This window comes from Mus pahari, chromosome 21 (assembly GCF_900095145.1).
Source record: "Mus pahari chromosome 21, PAHARI_EIJ_v1.1, whole genome shotgun sequence".
In the NCBI taxonomy this organism is placed as follows: Eukaryota; Metazoa; Chordata; class Mammalia; order Rodentia; family Muridae; genus Mus; species Mus pahari.
The window spans coordinates 29,248,866-29,267,767 of NC_034610.1; the positions used below are offsets into that span (position 1 = coordinate 29,248,866).

Genomic DNA, 18,902 nt, shown 5'->3' on the forward strand with positions numbered 1-18,902 from the left:
TATCTATCTATCTATCTATCTATCTATCTATCTATCTATCTATCTATCTATCTATCGACAGAGACAGAGAGGCAGAGAGGCAGAGAGACAGAGAAAGACAGAGAGATTGAGGAAGTAGTACCATGGCTACATTGGGGGTCAGATATGCAGAGATGCTAGTCCACAAGAGGCAGGTGGACAAGGGAATCACTGATATAACTAGTGTTCTGATGGAGATGGTGTGGGATGTGGCAGGAATAACAACTTCTTTCTTCTGTTATGGGGACATGATCCTCCCTCCTCCTCCTCCTCCTCTTCCTCCTCCTCCTCCTCCACCTTCTCCTTCTCCTCCCTCTTCTTCTGTCAAGGACAGGACCTCACACTAGAGCTCACGCTGGCCTGGAACTCACTCTTTAGCCCAGGCTGACCCTGAACTTGTGGAAATTCTCTTACCTCCCTTACTAAGAGGTAGAATTACAAATGTGAGCCCTTAGGACCCATCTTTGTGTAGGTTGATTTCTCTTCTTACCATATAAATATATTACTAGTCTTATTTGAAATTATGCCAAAATAGTTTTCAGTTATGAAAGCAAATTACATAAGCTAATTATGTCCACCGTGAGTTTTCCACAGATGCAAGTAGTAAGGGCAAGTTCATGTAAAATTAAAAGTGAGGATGTAGAGAGATTAAGTGCTAAATATGATCTAGGCTCATGCAATACAGAGTGGGATACATTGTCTCTAACTCATCCTAACCTGTGATCCAAATGAATAAAACACACAGCAGCTCTTTATGTCTATACAGTTAAAGGTTTTTAAGCCAGTAAGGCATGCCTGTATAGGGCTAAGTCACAGGACTGTAAGATTGAGAATAGCCTGGGATACATATTAAGTTTAAAGATAGCCTGGGGCACATAGTGATAGCCTGACTCCAAACAAAACAAAAAACAGAAAAAAGAAATCAAAAGTGTTTCAACTGCAATCTTAATAAAAGATTTATTTTATTTTTAAGTGTGTGTGTGTGTGTGTGTGTGTGTGTGTATCTTTGCACATGAATGTAGGTGCACGAGGAGGCCAGTAGAGGGCATTTGCTCCCCTGGAGCTGGAGTTAGAGGTGGTTGTGAGTCACTTGAATGGGTACTGGGAAACAAACACAGGTCCTTAGCAAGAGCAGGCTATACCCTCACCTGCTGGGCTGTCTCCAGCTCCATCAACTGTCATTTTATGGGCCAGTTAAAGTCCTGGAAAGAGCCACCTAGTCAGTAGGACCTTGGTTTGGTCCCAACTGAATCCCTTCGTGCCTGCTGTAGAGCTGAGTAACACAGAGCAAATGGGCCACATATAGAAACGGAAAGAGATTTAAAAATTTTAGATGTTAAGCCTCTCTCAGATACGTAATTGGCAAAGATCTTTTCCCAGTAGTCTGCCAATTTGTCTGAATGCCGGTGTCCATAGGTATGTGGACTTATTTCTGGGTCCTCAGTGCAAACTCTGTTGGTCAACATGCCTGTTTCTATGCCAATACCACGCACTTTTCATTCCTGCAGCTCCGCAGTACAACTTGAGATAAGGGATGCTGATGCCTCCAGCAGTTCTTTTATTACCTAGGATTGTTTTTAGCTATCTTTGTGTGTGTGTGTGTTCTCATATTGAAATTTGTCCTTTCAGTTTCTGTGAGGAACTGTGTTGGAATTCTGATCAGGGTTGCACTATAGATTGCTTTTGGTAGGATGGCCATTTGAATCCTACTGATCTATGGCATACATCTTCTTCATCCACTTAAAATACAATCGGTAGGAGCTACGTCATGCTCAAGCACAGATAAGATATTAAATAAAATCCCAAAGGGAGAGCCACCAGGGCAAGAAGGAACTGACAGTGTGACATCACATTAATAACATTGTCTGTGGCATCAAAGCATAGTGAATGATGCTGTGTTGGTAGTTACTGTAGCTTATACAGATGATTAAGTTGTATTTATCTGTATGCTACTTAACAAAATTGGAAAATATATACACTTACATATAATGTCATCCTGATGCCTGAAATATAGATAGTTCTGGGCTTTAAGCTGATACACTTAAACTTTAGGAAATTATTCTCATTTCAACATCTAATTGCCTGAAAGTGCCAGATGCTGAGGAGTTACTGCAACAACAAGGATATATCAGAACTAGACTCCAATCCTGCAATTATCACAGAGCATGATGGATTAATGCTCTCATTCAGCACACAGTTAGCAGTCTGTGTCTGAACGTGCTCAGATAAACAATACCAATTAAATGAAGGAAGATCTTTAAGCTCTGAGGGAGTTTAGTCTGCTAAAATATGAACTGTGGGGGCTAAAAAGATTCTAGGGTTATAAGCACTTGCTGCTCTTATAGAGGGCCCTGTCAGCACCTACCCACATGGTGTCTTACAAATGTCTGGAACTCAAGCTGTGGTGCCCTCTTTTGGCCACCTCTGGCACTGCATGCATGTGGTGCACATACATAGATACAAACATACATACATACACACACACAGACACAAGAGCAAAAACACACAATAAAATAAGTCAAATATTTAAAAGAATGCAAACTGACAAATTTCATACAGTTCTGCTTTAGAATGCTATTTACTTATGTTGAATTAAACACTTTAAAGAACATTTCCTAAAGCTCCCCACTCTGTGTGTGTGTGTGTGTGTGTGTGTGTTTATGAGTAGTCCAAAGGTTGGAAATATGTTCTTCCTCAGTTGTTCTTGGTCTGACTTCTTGAGATAGGGTCTCCCACTGAAACTTCCTGACCTGGCTGTCCTGGCTGGGCAGTGAGTCCCAAGGCACACTCCTGGCCCTGTCAACCTATGCTGGAATTACAGAGGCACATTAAGTGCCTGGCTGGTTTAAACATGTGTGTTTTGGGGCTTATACTCTGGTCCTCTTGCTGAGTCACCTCTCCAGCCTTGTTAAAGCATTTTGACTAAAACAAAACAAAACAAAACAAAACAACAATAACAACAAAACCACCCAAAACCTCTTGTTTAGCTTTCGTGTATTTATGAAGGACTTTGGTTTTGAAGTGATAGCTAAGTGCTGGGACAGCCTGGGAGAGGCAAGGCTTTAGTGGCTCTTTGCTAAGACATGTAGAGAGAGACCAGGGGTAGAATTAGAGGTGTAGCTCATTCGTCAAATGGAAGAGCTTAAAAATGTGTTTGATATTAGACTGATGTCCAGGTTATGGGCCAGGGAAGTCCAGAGTGTTTGGACAGGAAGACGGTAGAGATCATTAAATGTGTTCAAATGTTCACTACCAAATCTTAAAGGTCAGAAGCAAGGCTCTGAGACGGCCTTAACGATAACCACCTGTAAGATTGTGATAAAGAGAAGGAAGGATTCAGGAAAACCACACATTAACTTCCATGTCCCTTCTTCATTTCTGTTTCTGGGTTTAGTATCTGAAGTTTCTGGACCAGCTGTCAGAGAAAATGAAATTGGGCCACATAGCTGCTGACCTTGGCTTTGACATGCGTCTGGATGCAGTTCTGGCTCGCACAGAGCAGTTAGTTCGCCTTGAGAGCAGTGCTGTCATCGAAAACAAGACCGTGGCTCACAACTTACAGAGGAAGGTAGGCAACATTGCCCTTCATAGTACTGAGAAGAGAAACTACCGGACAGCCCAAGTGTTTAAATGATCTTCTCCCACCACGATCAGTAGCATGTTCAAGAAGCAGTTTATGAAGTTATGTAAGTAGAAGCCGAGTCTCAGTTCTGAAGATCTGAGGGCAGCCCTTCCCTGCCGTGAATCTTCACCTCCATGGTCCAACATAGTCACTAGAACCAGTTGTCTGTGTTTCACACAGAAGGTTGGAGGAGGGAAAGAGGGAAGCCAAAGATGCAAATGATGACTTGTAAAAAGAGATTCTGGGAGAAGCTAGCTGAAGTTATGTTTATAGCATGGCCACAATTCTCTTGGCCAAACCTGGTTGCAAGAGAGACTCGCAGATGTAGACATGAAGTTCATAGTTTCTGCTCTTTTGAATGAAAGGAAAGCTGGAGGCATTGAGCAGTTCTGTGTGTACCAGCTCTATTGAGCCAGAAAGCAGAGAGAGAAGGGCTTTCTTTTCATCCTGTTGAAGGCAGAGTTAGAAATGGTTTAGAGCAATGGATGAATGAAAGAACAAATAAAAGGGACAAAGCATAATTATTAGTCTTACAGTTATCAGCATCAGAGAGAGAGAGAGAGAGAAAGGAAACACAGATGTGTTCTCATAATGCTTCTTAGGAGAAACATTTTGTATAGAAGCTGTACAGGGGATCACAGCTGGGTCCTTGGACTCTGCCAGATGCTGTAACCTGGGGCAAATCACATGCTCCTGTCTCTTTCTTCATATTATGACAGGAAAGACATATACCCCACAGAGGAGTTCACATAGGAGGCAGAAAATTTGAACTCCCGTCTCAGAATAAACTCTGTTCTCACATGGCCTCTACTACATTCACTGTGTTGGGAGTTCTCTCTAGAGAGAGAAAAAAAACAGAAAACCTGGTCGCTGTCAGGGACATCGAAATGGGCCGCAATTCTTTCTTCACATCTCCTCAGAGAACTGATTTCCTCTCTTAATACCCAATGCTATTTCTTCTTAAGGATTATATCATCATTACAATTACCAGTGTACAGAATCTGTCAGTGGGCATTTGCATCAGAGTGAGTGCTATTTGATATGAAGTGGCTGGAGAGGGGGAGTTGGGAGCAGGCTGAGTTTGACCCATGGTATCTATGAGAGGCTTTTCTTTAGCCTCCATATTCCACATATGCTGTGGCATGCATGCACCACCCCCACCATACACACATTAAATAAAAATGTATTAGAAAAATCAGATAGGGCCACACCCATGGGAACACAGTCAGCACTTAATAGATTCTGTGGGAATGCAATAGGAGTAATAATAATAATGATGATTATAAAACAAGGGTGACAGAGGGCTATGGTCGGGAGGAGGTAGGTGATAGGTCCTGGCGGGAGTAGGAGAGAGGTCGAGTGTCATAGGTAGACTAGGGTTTCAATAAGATCAAAATTCATCATATACATGTTGGCAAATTTCAAAGAGCAAATGAAACCATTATTCAAAAATGTTAAAAGGGATTTGGCTAGAGAACTATCAGGAAGGTTTGTTATGGCGTGGCCCAGGTGTGGACACAGCTGTCGCAGTTAGGCAAGAAACACAAGGTAGTTTTTTTCAGTAAGTCCTTCAATGTTGTCATAACACTTAAGGGACAATGTTACGTCGTCAGCCTGGGCGTTCGACAGTTCTTCTCTATCCCCGCTCCCAGTGTTTGCGATCAAAGACATCACTGCCTGGATTTAACATCTGCCCAGTGAAGTGACAGGCAGAGCTCAGGAGATGCTCTCCCTCAGAGTCATTTCCTACAAACCCTTCAAATTCCCTTCATCAACTCGATTGGCGGCATAAGCGATGTTCTAAGACCTTACCCACCGCTTGGTTGGAGGGGCTCATGGACACCTACATAACACAAAGAGTTTGAAGAAGCGAAATCAACATGAAGTCTGTTTCTGAGAGTCAAAGTTTGTAAACAAAGCTCCCTTAAAAGTCTCCTGGGTACATCCTTCAGTGAGACTATATTGTCCTGTGCCCCTGGGACTACTCAGCCTGGTTCTAAGGGGGTTCAGATTAACTAGGGCAGGTCTTCAGTATGATGTGGGACTGCTCTTGTTTCCTAAAACACGGGTGCAGGGATCATGGCCACTGAGCTCTGAAGAGGATCGGTCTGTGTCTTATTATTTTCTACTTATTCTGCTCTTGATAAGCCTATTTTATTCGTCTTAGAAGTAATTTTACATTTTGATTATGAGGCACAGAATACTGGATGAAGCAGCTGTGGAGAACTGACTTTTTTTCCTCTCATATATTCTGGGGGCTCTTTTGTCTCGTACTTTGTAGCTACAGAATTAATTCTTGGAAAAAATACGAATACAAAAATCCAATCAGGGGAAGGAACCCAGTGACCTTTTTTGATGGTTTGCAAATGAGTCTCATTGAAGTACAGATAAAAAAATCGACATTATCTGAGTAATTCATTTATATTTACTGACTGTTCAATTATTTTTTTTTCTTCAAAAAAAAAAATCCATTTGTATCAAACCAGCTAAAGACTCAGAAAGAAAGACTGGAGAGCAAAGAAGTGCATATGAACCTCCTTCGGCAGAAAATTGCCCAGCTGCAGCAGGAGAAAGAGGCGCGCTCGGCCTTGGCCGTGGAGAGGGACGAAGCCCATCTTGCCATGAGGAAGCTGGAGAAGAAGCTGGAGAGGATGCAGAAGGAGTTGAGTGTGTGTCAGGAGCACAACACTGAGCTCAAAGCCAAACTGGCGGACACCAATGAACTCAAGGCAAGTGGATGGCTCCTTCCTCTGCTCCTTTCTGCTGTGGCGCATCCAAGTACACACAAAGGAATGGCAGCGTGTGTGTGCCTGTAATACTGGCACTTGACGGGTAGAAGCAGGCAGGTCAGGAGTCCAAAGTTACTCTTGGTTAGATGGCTAACTCAAGGCCAGCCTGGATTTCATGAGAGCTTGCCTCAAATAGAAGAAGGAAAAAGGATGGGGCTGGCGAGATGGCTCAGTGTGTAAAGTCTCATCCTGTAAGTGACCTGACTGATGTCTGGAGCCTTTTCCTTCTCCATGTGTGAGATTCCTGGGGAAGTTCCCATTTCTCTGGGGTCCATTGTTTCAACAGTCTGATGGTCAGATTGAAAGACCCAAGTGTCTCTAATATCTCCATTTCCTGCAGGCCAGTGGCAGGGGTCTCTCTTAGACAGGAATGTGTTTAGGAGGAAACGAGAAAGTTATAGACACTCTATTTACTGAGAACTAGGGTATTGACTTAGTTTGGGTCACTATTGCTGGGAAGAAACACAGTGATGGAAAATATGTTGGAGAGGAAAAGTTTTTCTGGTGTACACTTCCATTATCACAGTTCATCATCAAAGGCAGTCAAGGCAGGAACCTGGAGGCAGGAGCTGATGCAGAGGCCATGGGGGAGTACTGCTCCTAGCTTGGTCCTCATGGCTTGCTCAGCCTGCTTTTTCATGGCACCCTGGACTACCAGCTCAAGGATGGCCCCATCCACAGGAAGCTGGGTCCTCCTCCATCCATCACCTATTAAGAAAATGTCCCCAGGATTGCCTACAGCAGATCTTATGAGAGTATTTCCCCATGGAGGCTTCGTCTTCCCTGAAGGATGTAGCTCTAGCTCATGTCAAGTTGACACAAAACTAGCCAGTACAAAAACATCCCATAGAAAAGGCCTGCAGACACGGGAGATGGACAGGTACCATTCTAGTTCACATCAGATATAGTTCAGTTCTGGACTTTGGCTTAGCGATTTTCCTTTTGTTCAGGAGAGGTTTATTTTAATTAATTAATTAGTTAATTAATTAATTAGCCTATACTTAGGACTCCATTTGATTGGAAGACATCCACCCACATTAGCTGGCAAAATCTGCCTTGAAATAGGTTTAGAGTCTCAATTATAATTGTAACATCGCAGAGGCAGAGGCAGAAGGGCAGAGGGGCAGAGGGGCAGAGGGGCAGAGGGGCAGAGGGGCAGAGGGGCGCACAGGTGCACAGGCACACAGGCACACAGGGGCACAGGGGCACAGGCACAGGCACTATGCATTTGAAGACATCTTAGGCTCCATACTGGTAGTCTGTGTTGGCAAAGCAATTGAAGCAAAAGAAAAAAAAAAAAGACCTATTTTTAATCTCACCTGCAAACACCCCCAGGAAACATCTAGAACACCATTTTCTCAAATGTGGGACATTTGTGGCCCAGCCAAGTTGACTATATTTCCTTTTGATGGGTGAATAATAATCCACTACTTGGCTGTAGTACCTCCTGTTTGTCCATCTAGTCTTTAATAGATATCTGAGTTGTTTCTAGTTTGGGGCTGCTATGAATATTTGTGTTCCAGCTTTCATGTACATTTCCATGTCTGTTGAAAACTAAGGCTGAAGACCTTGGCTCCAGGTTGTCTGAATATTTCCTTGTAAGACCTATGTATTAAGGTTTCCCTTGAGTTCTAGACCAAGAAAAAACAAATTGAAAGTTATCTTGGCATGCAGATCTAAATATTATGGAAGTATTTTTGAAAGACAAAGCTATTTTTTTTGCATAGATCATCCTTCTTGTGTTAAATTTAGAATAATTTATGACAGTGCTTACTTAGGACACGTAAGACTACGTACGTACGTACGTAGCCTTGTTAATTGCATTACATTTTTGCCATTGTGAAACCAGAACCAATTTAGAGATCAGAGGATGAAGACTCAAACTAAAACAGTTAATGATATTAACACTGGTGATTAACACTGTGTCACTAAAATCACCATTAACAAGAATGTGTGGTGGCCAATTTTGAGTGTGTCCTGCCCTGTATCCTTCATGAAGGAGTTTGGTCTACCACATGTTTTATCTTCTTAGTGTGAAACCCCTCTGCACATGGTGATGTAGTTTGGCCTTCAGGTTGTGTGAATGTATGATTTATGCATTAACCACCCCCCCTTCATTCTTTTCTCATTAACCTGGGATCAGTAAAGCAGTCACAGTTGGGCAGAAGTGTCACCTTATAAGCGACTGCAAACACTGAAATCTTGTGGCAGAATTCTAGGCGATGTAGAAGAGGTTTTGTGTAATCTCTCCATGGCCAGCTGCTTTAGTGCCTGCCCCCAGTTTCCATGGAATGCACAGAAACATCCCACAACGTCAGAGGCTCAGACAGGAAGAATGTTAATTATTTTTTTCACTGAAAAGAGTCAAGGGCTGGGGCGGTAACTTAATGGCAGTGTGCTCGCCTTGCATGTACGGGCCTCAGGTAAAATTCTCAGCACTGTGTGTGTGCGCACACACACAGGCACACATGCGCTCGGGACTGCATGTGACACATTTACAAGGACCCTGTAATGGTCATCAGAAGCCCAGCTTATTCTGATTTCAACTTGAGCATCCCACCCAATGCTTTCGTCTTCTCTCATCCTCAGAAACATCTCTTTGCCCCACATACTTGTTGGGGCTCCAGCTTCCTTCTAGGTGCCAGCCAGGAGGAAGGACTTGAAAAACAACCTGTTGGCTATTTTTTTGGAGTGATATAACAGTTCTATGTCTCCATGGGCAGGGACTTAGTCTCTTGACTTTGTTTAAATGAGGTCAGCCCGTGGAATAAGTCTTAATTCTGGCTGGTGAGAAGGAGAGGAAGATAAACTATCTAGTGGAGAGCTTTAACTGTCGGCCTGTAGCACGTGGCCTAACCCTGGTAGGAGCTGTGGTTCCAAATCAGTTCCCAACCCCACGGGAGAGCCACGGGAGTGTCTTCGTTGTGGTCTCCCAAGAAAGCATCAGAGCAGACAATAGCTGCCAGCCGCAGCAAAGCTTTTTTCTCTGACTTTCCCGTATTCCCACTGCCCAGAAGCTTCTCCTCAAGTTCTTCCCCACGGAGCGAGCTCCGAGCCAGCCACTGTCGTCCTCCATTCCTCTTCTGTGGAGTCAATGCTTCTAACCCCCCCGCCCCCCCAGGCCGCCTGGACTGCTTTTCTTCCTGCACAGGTGCAGGGCCTGCAAAGGCAGAGTGCTTGCTTTTTGGGGGCGAGGGTAACTGTGCTGCCGGCTCCCAGAATGTGTGTTACAAGGGACAAAGCGACTGCAGAGTGGGACATCTTCCCCACAGAGCTGTGTCTGTGTGGACACAGCATCTATTTTGGCCAGTAAGACACCAGAACAGTGGTTTTCAACCTGTGGGTCGTGACCCCCCCCCCCGGCCAGGGCGTGAACAGATATTTACATTGCAATTCATAAGAATAGCAAGATTACCATTATGAAGTGGCAAAGAAAATAATTTTATAGTTGTAGGAGGTCACCACATGAGGAACAGAAGGGTCACAGTGTTAGGAAGGTGGAGAACCACTGCCTTGGAACATTGCTGTGCCCACTTCATACAGAGGCCCATGCTTGACAGCTGTCAGGGGTTTTTAGTACATTGTCTTTGACAAATGCATCTGGAGACTTAGACCCTACAGTCAGCCAACACTTAAGAGTTCAGCTTTAATCACCTTTCTGTCTGAGCCTTTGACTCTTCTGTGTAAGAAAGACTTGCCCACCAGACTGCATAGTTGTTCCCTGGGAAGCAGCTGGCACACAGTGTTTACCATGAATGGTACCCTGGGAACCTTCCCTGTCCTGGCTGGCCTCCCGTGGCACATTAATCTTGTTTATGGCCAGTTCTGTCCTGCTGGAGGAAAATTAGAGGCCAGTTGCTTACTCACTGAACTCTGAGCTGGTCTGAGAAGTTCCCTCAGGGGGATAAAGAAACCAACCCAGTCCCACCCCACTCCCAGGAATCTGCTCTCGGCTCGATGGCTTGACTTTAGAGTCTCCGTCGTCATTCCTGCTGGCTCCCAGCTCTGTCCTGGTGGCTTGACTTGCCGCTCCCTTCCTTGCCCCCGTCCCTTGACGAGAATCCAAGCGGTCCTCTGAGTAGGAGACCAGTGATGTCCTGAGGGAACGTGTGCCGTTGACGTGAACACGGGCATCTCAAGGCACTCATGGCTCAGCCCATGGCTGTGGTAAAGCCTTCCCTGGTGAGAGGCTCAGAGAGCTGGCAAAGCCTTTCTGTGGTCAGACTGGACAGTTCAGAGAATGTCCCTGCTAGATTTCTCCCCCTGGATGTTACTTACTGCCTGAAGACTGCTCCTACTGAGAATCGGGACATCTGCCTCCTTATTCACTGGTATATAATAACTCTACCTCTTTGTTTATCTGTAGGTAGTAGCCTGGCTCCCACGTTCAGCTCCACGCCACAGCCTGACCTCTATGTTCCACTCTATGTAATGCTGATTGCCTGGGCGCTGTGGCTTCTCCAGCTGAGAGTTCTAGATGCACGCGCATGTGTCTGCCATTTCCTACCCTCTGGCTGCGCCAAGTCAGGGCTCTGGGACCTAAGCTATACAAGGACCTGACACCTCTGGGTTGTGATAAAACCTCTGCAGAGTCTGCCCCTCTTCTCACTAGGACTGTCTACAGCTCACTTGTAGTCTCTGAGCTGTGACCGGCCCACCACCTCTGGTAGACATCCCAGCATGTTTTCTCAATCTGAATGGAAAGCTGCATCGTGGGAGGGTACTTTGCATACATCTTGACTCACCACTGTAAAAAATAAATCAGTTTTTCCTTCTCAGCCCCTGCTTCTGTAAGGACAACCCGGAGACTAGTTGTTTATTAATAAACGCCTAGGTTGCAAACTTTGGCTCATTCCCCAACTAGCTTATAACTTATTTAACATATTCAATCTATTCTGTGTCTTTCCCATGGTTAGTTACGTCTCTTTGGCTTCATGCACCCCACTCCGAGGTGAATCTCCCCTTCTTCTATCCTGAGTTCAGTCAGGTGCTGGTTAGTTACCTCTCCTTCTGTCCTAGCCTGCATCTTCCTTAGCGTCTGGCCCTCGAATCTCCCACATCTTCTCACTATTTCCCAGAATTCTCTCTCTTCCTGCCAGTGTCCAACCTCCTACTTCCTGCCTCAGCTCATTGACCATAGGCTTTTTATTGATAGGTGTTGCTTATAAGAGATCCTCTCTATACACCACCCTTAATAACTCCCCAAGGTTTTTTTTTTTTTTTTTTAGAACAAAGAAATTCTCACTACAGTGGAATCAGCAAACTCAGGAATTACCACGACTGAGAGAATTTTTGGACACTGGATTTGACAGGGTGGGAGCCATGAATAATCACCAAGGTCGGCTCATGCAGACCCGTGCCTTCCCCATCCTGAGTGCCTGCTCCACCGTTTTGTTCACTCCTTTCTCTGTGCCGCCCTCATCCCAGGGTCTGGCATTTTATTTCCTGTATATTTCCAGAGCTGTAGAAGGTGTTCTTTTGACTTCTAGACTGCAAGCTGACAGCTGCTGTCAGAGTCCCAAGACAGTTGGTGTCACCCCAGAGAACGGTTCAGTGGTCATGAGGTCAAGCACGCTTGCTATTGCTGTTGGCCCCTGTCTAGAAAAATGTCGTAGTCTTCGAGTATATGCCACAAGCTGGGTGGCTTATAAACAACAGAGTCCCCAGAGTTCTAGAGTCTGGGAAGCCCAAGGGAAAGTTGCCAGCAGATTTGATGTCTGCTCAATCTTGCTTCCTGGTTCACACAAGACCTTAGCTGTGTCCGCTTATGGCGTAAGGGGGCGGCAAGAAAGCTCTCTCTGATTCATCAGGGCACACAGTGCCTTGTTCCTGTTTGTTATACAAGCATCTTAGTTGCTGTTCTTTTTTTGTGAAGAAGTACCATGACCAAGTCAATTCTTAAAAAAAAAAAAAAAAAAAAAGAAAGAAAGAAAGAAAGAAACATTTAATTGGGGCTTGCTTACAGTTCCAGAGACTTAATCCATGATCATCATGGGTGGATGGTGACAAGCAGACAGGTGTTAGAGAAGTTTCTGAGACCTTTACAGTCTGAGCCTTGGGGTGGGGTGAGGAAGAGAGAGGGAGGGAGAGAGAGAGAGAGAGAGAGAGAGAGAGAGAGAGAGATCCTGGGCCTGGCTTAGACTTTTGAAACCTTAAAGTCTGCTCCAACAAGGCCACCCATCCTAATTCTTCTGATCCCATCAAAGTGTCTACTCCTTGATGACCAACCATTATTCAAACACATGAGCGAGCCCATGGGGGCCATTCTTGTTCAAACCACCCCAGGTATCTATTCCTGTTGAAGCACAACCTGTTCACTTCTTAAAGGGCCCACTCCTTCACAGAATCTCCTCGGAGGTTAGGATGTAAGGATTTTGAGGAGCGTCCCTCCTCATCCTTAACGCGTGCTGTCTCTTGAGTTTTTGATCTTAGCCATTCTGATTGACATAAGGTGGAATCTCAGGGTCATTTTGATTTGTATTTCCCTGATAACTATGGATGTTGAACACTTCTTTAAGTGCTTCTCGGCCATTTGAATTTTGGGGGGCACAAGCCTTCAGACCATAGCAAAAGAAATTTGGCTTTTTACAGACTAGTGACGCTGGTTTTTAGTTTGTGAGTTTAACAACTGGAATTTGACGCAGACTTCCTTAATTTATACCAGTAGGATATGTCTAATTGTCCTGCTAGACATTCATGTGTGGCTCAGACAGTCACATTTCCTCCAAATGATGTCTTAGAGTAGTTTCCTAGTTTTCCTCTTATTTTCTAATGAGATACTGAGAACCTCACATCAGGGCACTGGGCGTCATCCACCCATCAGCATCTCAGTCACAGTGAAAATGTATCATAAGGCCAGTACCAGGTGAATGTGCTAGCCCCTGACTACAGCTTCCACCTGTGGTCCAAATTTATTCTTGTCTGCCTCTCCACTTTCTGTCAGCATTCTGATCTGGGGATCAGTCTAGCCCTTCCTGGTAGTCAGCCTTCTTGTCTCTGAGATTGAACACGCCTGATATAAGCAAACTGACGGAGGAGAAGTATTTGGCTCACAGTTTCAGAGTTGTCATTTATAGTTGCTTGGTTCTGTGAATGTCTGTGGAACACTGTGGTGGTAGAGGAGGGTGGATATGGAGCGGACTGTGAAGAGGGCACTGAGGAAGATAGATGTATAGCTTTGAAAAGCACACCCGTCAGTCACTGATTTCCTGTATCGTGTAAAGTCTTCTGGAACCTTCCAAAGGTTATGTGTTTTTTTTTTTAAAAAGTATATTTGCAGACTTATTTGAGCGGTATCTAATTTCAAAATATTTTTAGCATACCTAAAGAAACTCTGTACCCATAAATTATAACTCCCCATTCCTCCTTCCCACTAGCCTCAGATCTTTTCTCTGTCTCTTTCATAAGAAGATAATCATGTGGTTTTGGCAACCGGCTTCATTCTCTTGGCATGACATTTTTTAGGGTTCATTGTCTACTCTATAATGCACTTCATTGTTTGGCTATACTATATTTTCCCATCCATCAGTTGATGGATATTTGGGTGGTCACCACTTGTGATTATGGGTAATGAACTTTTTATGCAACTTTTTGTGTGGGCATGGTTTTTCTTCTCTCTGGTTTACAGCTATGGGGGGGGGTTGATAGATGGGTCATGCATTTAGCATTTTCAAAACTGCCTTTCATATTAGTGCACCATTTTATATTTCATCCAGCAGTATGTGAAGGTTCTAAGTCCCCTAACTCCCTGATAATGTTTGTAATTGTTTTATTTTTATTTTTATTTTTATTTTTATTCAAACATCTCAGTGTCTATTGTCTTGCAGTTTGTTTGTATTTATTTGTTTGGATTTTTTTGAGGTAATCTCTTATGTAGTCCAGATTGATCTGGACTCACTGTGTGGACAAGGCTGGCCCTGAACATCACATCTTAATGCCTCTGCTTCTCAAGTGCAGGGATTAAAAGCATGCACCACCATCCTAATTTTATATCTGTTGCTGTGATAAAGTAGCTCGACCTAAAGCAACTTAGAAGATGAGGGTTAATTTTAGCTTACAATTCCAGGTTACAGCCCATCAGTGCAAAGATGTCACAGCGGCAGGAATTTGGAGCATCCAGTTCTATCACCTCCACAGTGAAGAGCAGAGAGAAACGAATGCATGCATGCTTGCTTGCTTGCTTGCTTGCTTGCCTTCAGCTTGGTGTCTCCCCTCTCCTATGACTAGGATACTTTGCTTAGCTAAAGGCACTGCCTTTCCTGGTCTGGGTCTTCCCACCTCAATTAAGGCAATCAAGACATTCCTGAACAGATATCCCCAGAGGGCAATTGGCTCTAGATAATTCCTCAGTGAAGCGTCAGTCCACAGACTACAACAGCCAGCAGGCCTGTTTATTTAGTCTTAATCGTCCTTCACAAATCTTTGCGGTTACAAAACTATTCCAGATTTCTTAATGTTTCAGTGAAAGAGCATATTACGAAACCCAGCGCCTTAGCTGATACTAGGTATCCACTTCAACAGCACTGAGTGTATCCAGAGGGCTGTAAGAACATCACCACCACCCATTTCCAGCTCTTGCCATCACCACAAACTGTTGTTTCTATCGCACAATGACTCCTGACTCGTCCTTTCCCCAGCCCTGGGGACGCCTGTTGCCTTTGTCTGAGTTAGCCTGTTCCATGAATCTCATAGGTGAAATGTTTATCACAGTTTCCATTGTGCCTGGCTTAATTCACCCAGGGATGCTTTTGTACCCCATCCATGTTGTGATTCATGGCCACAGACTGACTCAGTTTCAGACACATGGAAGAAGGACGACGGCTTCCACTGGTCCAAGTGTGGTTGTTGATGGTGTGTGCAGAAAATGACCACCACAGCTTTCTTCTTGATGTTTACAGCCTGAAGATAACTCCCCCACAGAGACTGTTCCTTCCAAGAACAAACCTTTCTTCTCCATCCAGCTGTATACCATAACCCCTGCCTGCTTGTTTATCTATATGAAATAATCCACCTTCTTGTCCAGCTCTATGCAATAGCTCTGCCTCTCTGTGCAATCTATATAGCAAGCTTGCCGAGCTTCTGCAGTAATGTGGTTACTCCAGCAGAGAGCACAGACCACCTGATCCCAGTTTTTCTGCATCTGTCTGTCTGTCTGTCTGTCTGTCTGTCTGTCTGTCTGTCTGTCTGTCATCTGTCTGTCTCTCTGTCTTTTCATCTTTTCTTCATTCCCTCACTTTCATTGGGTCTGTCCTTGGAGCTGTGCTGGATGGGACACTTCCTTGCTTGAGTTATTTTGTAAGCAGTTAGTGTGATCTCAAACTCCCAAGGACACATCCCCCATCCCAGGAGCCTCCATGAGGGCTTTAAGGCTCTGGAGTGAGTCTCTAGCTGGGGACCATCTCTGCCCTTTGTTTGCATAGGATTCAATGGCATCTTTTGCCTCATGTTCACATCTGGAGACTCTTCTGAATGTGTAACTGCCTATAGAGATCCCCTCCCCCCCCACAGCAATGAGAGACACCTCCTGAGGGGCCCCCTGTGATGCCACAAGAAGAGGAGGCATTTTGCTGCTGCTGTTTATCTGCAAGGCACGGGGGTTCCACTGGTTAGCACAGAAAGTCCAACTAGCTCCCAGGTTTATTCTGGTCACCTCACTCCAGAGCCATGCTGCCTGCCATTTTAGTGGCTTGATGTTTTAAATACTGCACTCTATTGTTTATAAGGACTGAAGCCATGTCCATCCAGCCTATGCTATCTTGTAAGGTCCATGTAGCTGCTTGGGATGAGGTCCATTGTTCATTCATTAAAAAAAAAGTTAAGTGAATTCCACTGACTTCCCAGTTATCTTGGTATCCAGTTCTCCTAAGGAAGAACAAGGGAAATGACCGTCATTCTTTTGACTTCTTAGATTAAAACCTTGGAACAGACCAAAGCCATTGAAGACTTAAATCAATCCCGAGACGAGCTGGAGAAGATGAAGGAGAACGCAGAGAAAAAGCTCATGTTGGTCATGTCTGAGCTGGAAAACACAGAGCAGGAGGTTCGAGCACACCAGGAAAGAAGCAGAGCCATGATAGAGTTGGCCAGCCTTGAACTGAAGACCCTGAGGAAGTCTCTGGATGAAGCAGAGAGGAGAGGACAGCAGGTAGATACAGATCTTCAGGACAGGACAGGATGGTTGAGAAGCTATATGCGTAGTCACACACTTAATGCTCTGGACTGCTCTGTGAACCTTTGTGCCATCTGTGTGCAGGACCATGCTTAGCTCCTCTGTGGTCTTCTAATTTTGTATGTGTGCTTTCAAAGAAAGCGTTATTCATACATTTCTTCCAACACAATATGTAGAGATTTCTATATCATCTCAACAGGTCTGCCCATTCCTCAGCATCTTTTTGGCAAGCCAATGATCATTATGAGTTTCTTGGCCAGTTCATGCTTCATGACATAGACTATAAGAAAGAAACAAAAACGAATGCTCTTATCAAAGCATTAGAAAGCTAGTGTGAATCAATCATCTGGGGGGTGATGAGATGCTTTAAACTGCGTTTGATAATTGTCTGGAGATTGCCTCATCACATTTAATGTTAAGCAGGCCTTGGAACTCAGCGAAGCCTTATCTCCCACAGAGATCAGCTACAGGAAACAGCCTCCAATCTCCAACAGTGGCACAGACTTCATGGTTGACCAAGCGCAGATGTAAGCCATAAAAAAAAAAGTACACGCTGGCTGGCTGGCTGGTTACAAGGAGAATCTTATCTCATGAGCACATCAGGTCAAACATAAAGAACTCTGTCCCGGGCAGTCTGACCCCTACTGCCTTTGACTAGCGTGTCACTTTCTGAAGCTGAAAAGGGCAGAGGACGGACTCTGGTCCTAGGGATTTTTTTTTCTTTCTCTTTTCTCCATTCTGCTTTGGCTCATGTGTCAGGCAGAGCTGGGAAGAGCCAAACTCTAAGGGCAAGCGTTCTCAGGAAGAAAACATCTCAGGAATTGTGAGTTTTGGCCATGTTCAAGAGGTGGGGAAACTCTGAGGGAAGCATTTACATTTGAGAAACTAGGCTGGTACCTCATTCTCTTTAGGTGCTTTAACAAAGTGTGGGAGTCAGAGCAGCTCATAATAAGCAGGACAGTTATTTCTCTTAGGTCTATAGGCTTGAGAGTCAAGTTTACATATGATGTCTTCCCAAACCCTCAAATGGTTAAAAACTCTAGTTATCCATTGATAAGGACACCAATTTTGTCTTAGAGAAGCTATCATCATGATCTCAACCAAGCCTCATTAGCTCACATAGCCAGTACCATCCCACTGAGGACGATGCTTCTGTATGCGCTTTGGAGGTGTCATGTGCATATAAGAACCTCTCATCTCCCAGGCTGGATCATTCATGGGAAGGAAGTTGGAGATAAATGAATGTGGGGTTGGCATGTTTGGATGGTGTTCTTCTGGTGGCACTCCGTCTGCAGGCTGCACTCCTGATGTGCATGCCATCCTTTCTGAAAGGGAAGATAGTTAGCGAGGGCTCACCTAGGTACCCCTGTTTTGTCTATGGTAGCCTATGGCAATGGAAACCACCCTGGGAGAACGTGAAGAGAGGTGATATATTGGCGATTGGTCTGGTGATGCCATGTACTCAAATGCGAAATATAGCACCCCCCCAGAATAATATTTACTAGAACAGTGGGGCCCATTATAACCATCGCCCCTGGCTTCTACTTTTCCCTTTACCAGACACCTAGTAGCTTCAGATCAGCCCAGTGTTAGAACCACACACTGAGGTGGCAGTCTTTAGTTTAAGAAGGACCAAGAAGTCCTCCTGTTTTCAACAGCTTACTCCTTGTCTTGGGTTTCAGAAACCCATTGCCCTGTTAATGTCTCAAATGGAGAAATGTTTCTCCACTCACATCAACATTTGTAGATCCCCTTGCCAGGGCGCAGAGCATGTTCTGAGTTAATCATTTTGCTCATCCAGGATTTCCAAACAGACTTAGTGAGGTCAGAGTCTCAGAAACGATTGTCTCTTGGAGGGTGGGGGGATCGACTCAGTAGCAAATGCACACGCTGACACACAAGAGATTATGAAACATCTGAGGCTTGGAGAACCTGGAGGGATTTTAGAGGTCATTTAGCAGGCAAGCCTCCTTATTCATACTTTAGAGAACTCAGGGTGGAGTGGGCCATTTGCCTACCTCATGCAAATCTGGGGGTTCCTTTCTTGCTATTGTTGGTGCACTTGACCCAGCAATGGTGGTATGTTTTGTGTTTGCGTTCCCAGCTAATGTGTCTCCGCTTGCTGTTGCAGCTGGCGGACTTCAGGGAGGTGGTTTCCAGTATGCTGGGTTTGAACATGACCTCTCTCGCTCTTCCCGACTATGAGATCATCAAATGTCTGGAAAGACTGATCCATTCATACCACCACCACCACCACCACCACTTTGTCCCCTGTGCCTGCCTCAAAGACATGGCCGCTGAGTAA

General features: G+C 44.7%; 1 protein-coding gene across 1 annotated transcript in view; it reads left to right on the forward strand.

The window, feature by feature from the left end:
* Positions 1 to 18,902, forward strand: part of Ccdc170 (coiled-coil domain containing 170) — a 56,993-nt gene extending 38,091 nt beyond the window's left edge. The window contains exons 9-12 of the mRNA XM_021220884.1: positions 3,413 to 3,586; positions 6,127 to 6,369; positions 16,337 to 16,573; positions 18,729 to 18,902. Coding sequence (XP_021076543.1) covers positions 3,413 to 3,586; positions 6,127 to 6,369; positions 16,337 to 16,573; positions 18,729 to 18,902 — 828 coding nt within the window. The remainder of the gene's footprint in view (positions 1 to 3,412; positions 3,587 to 6,126; positions 6,370 to 16,336; positions 16,574 to 18,728) is intronic.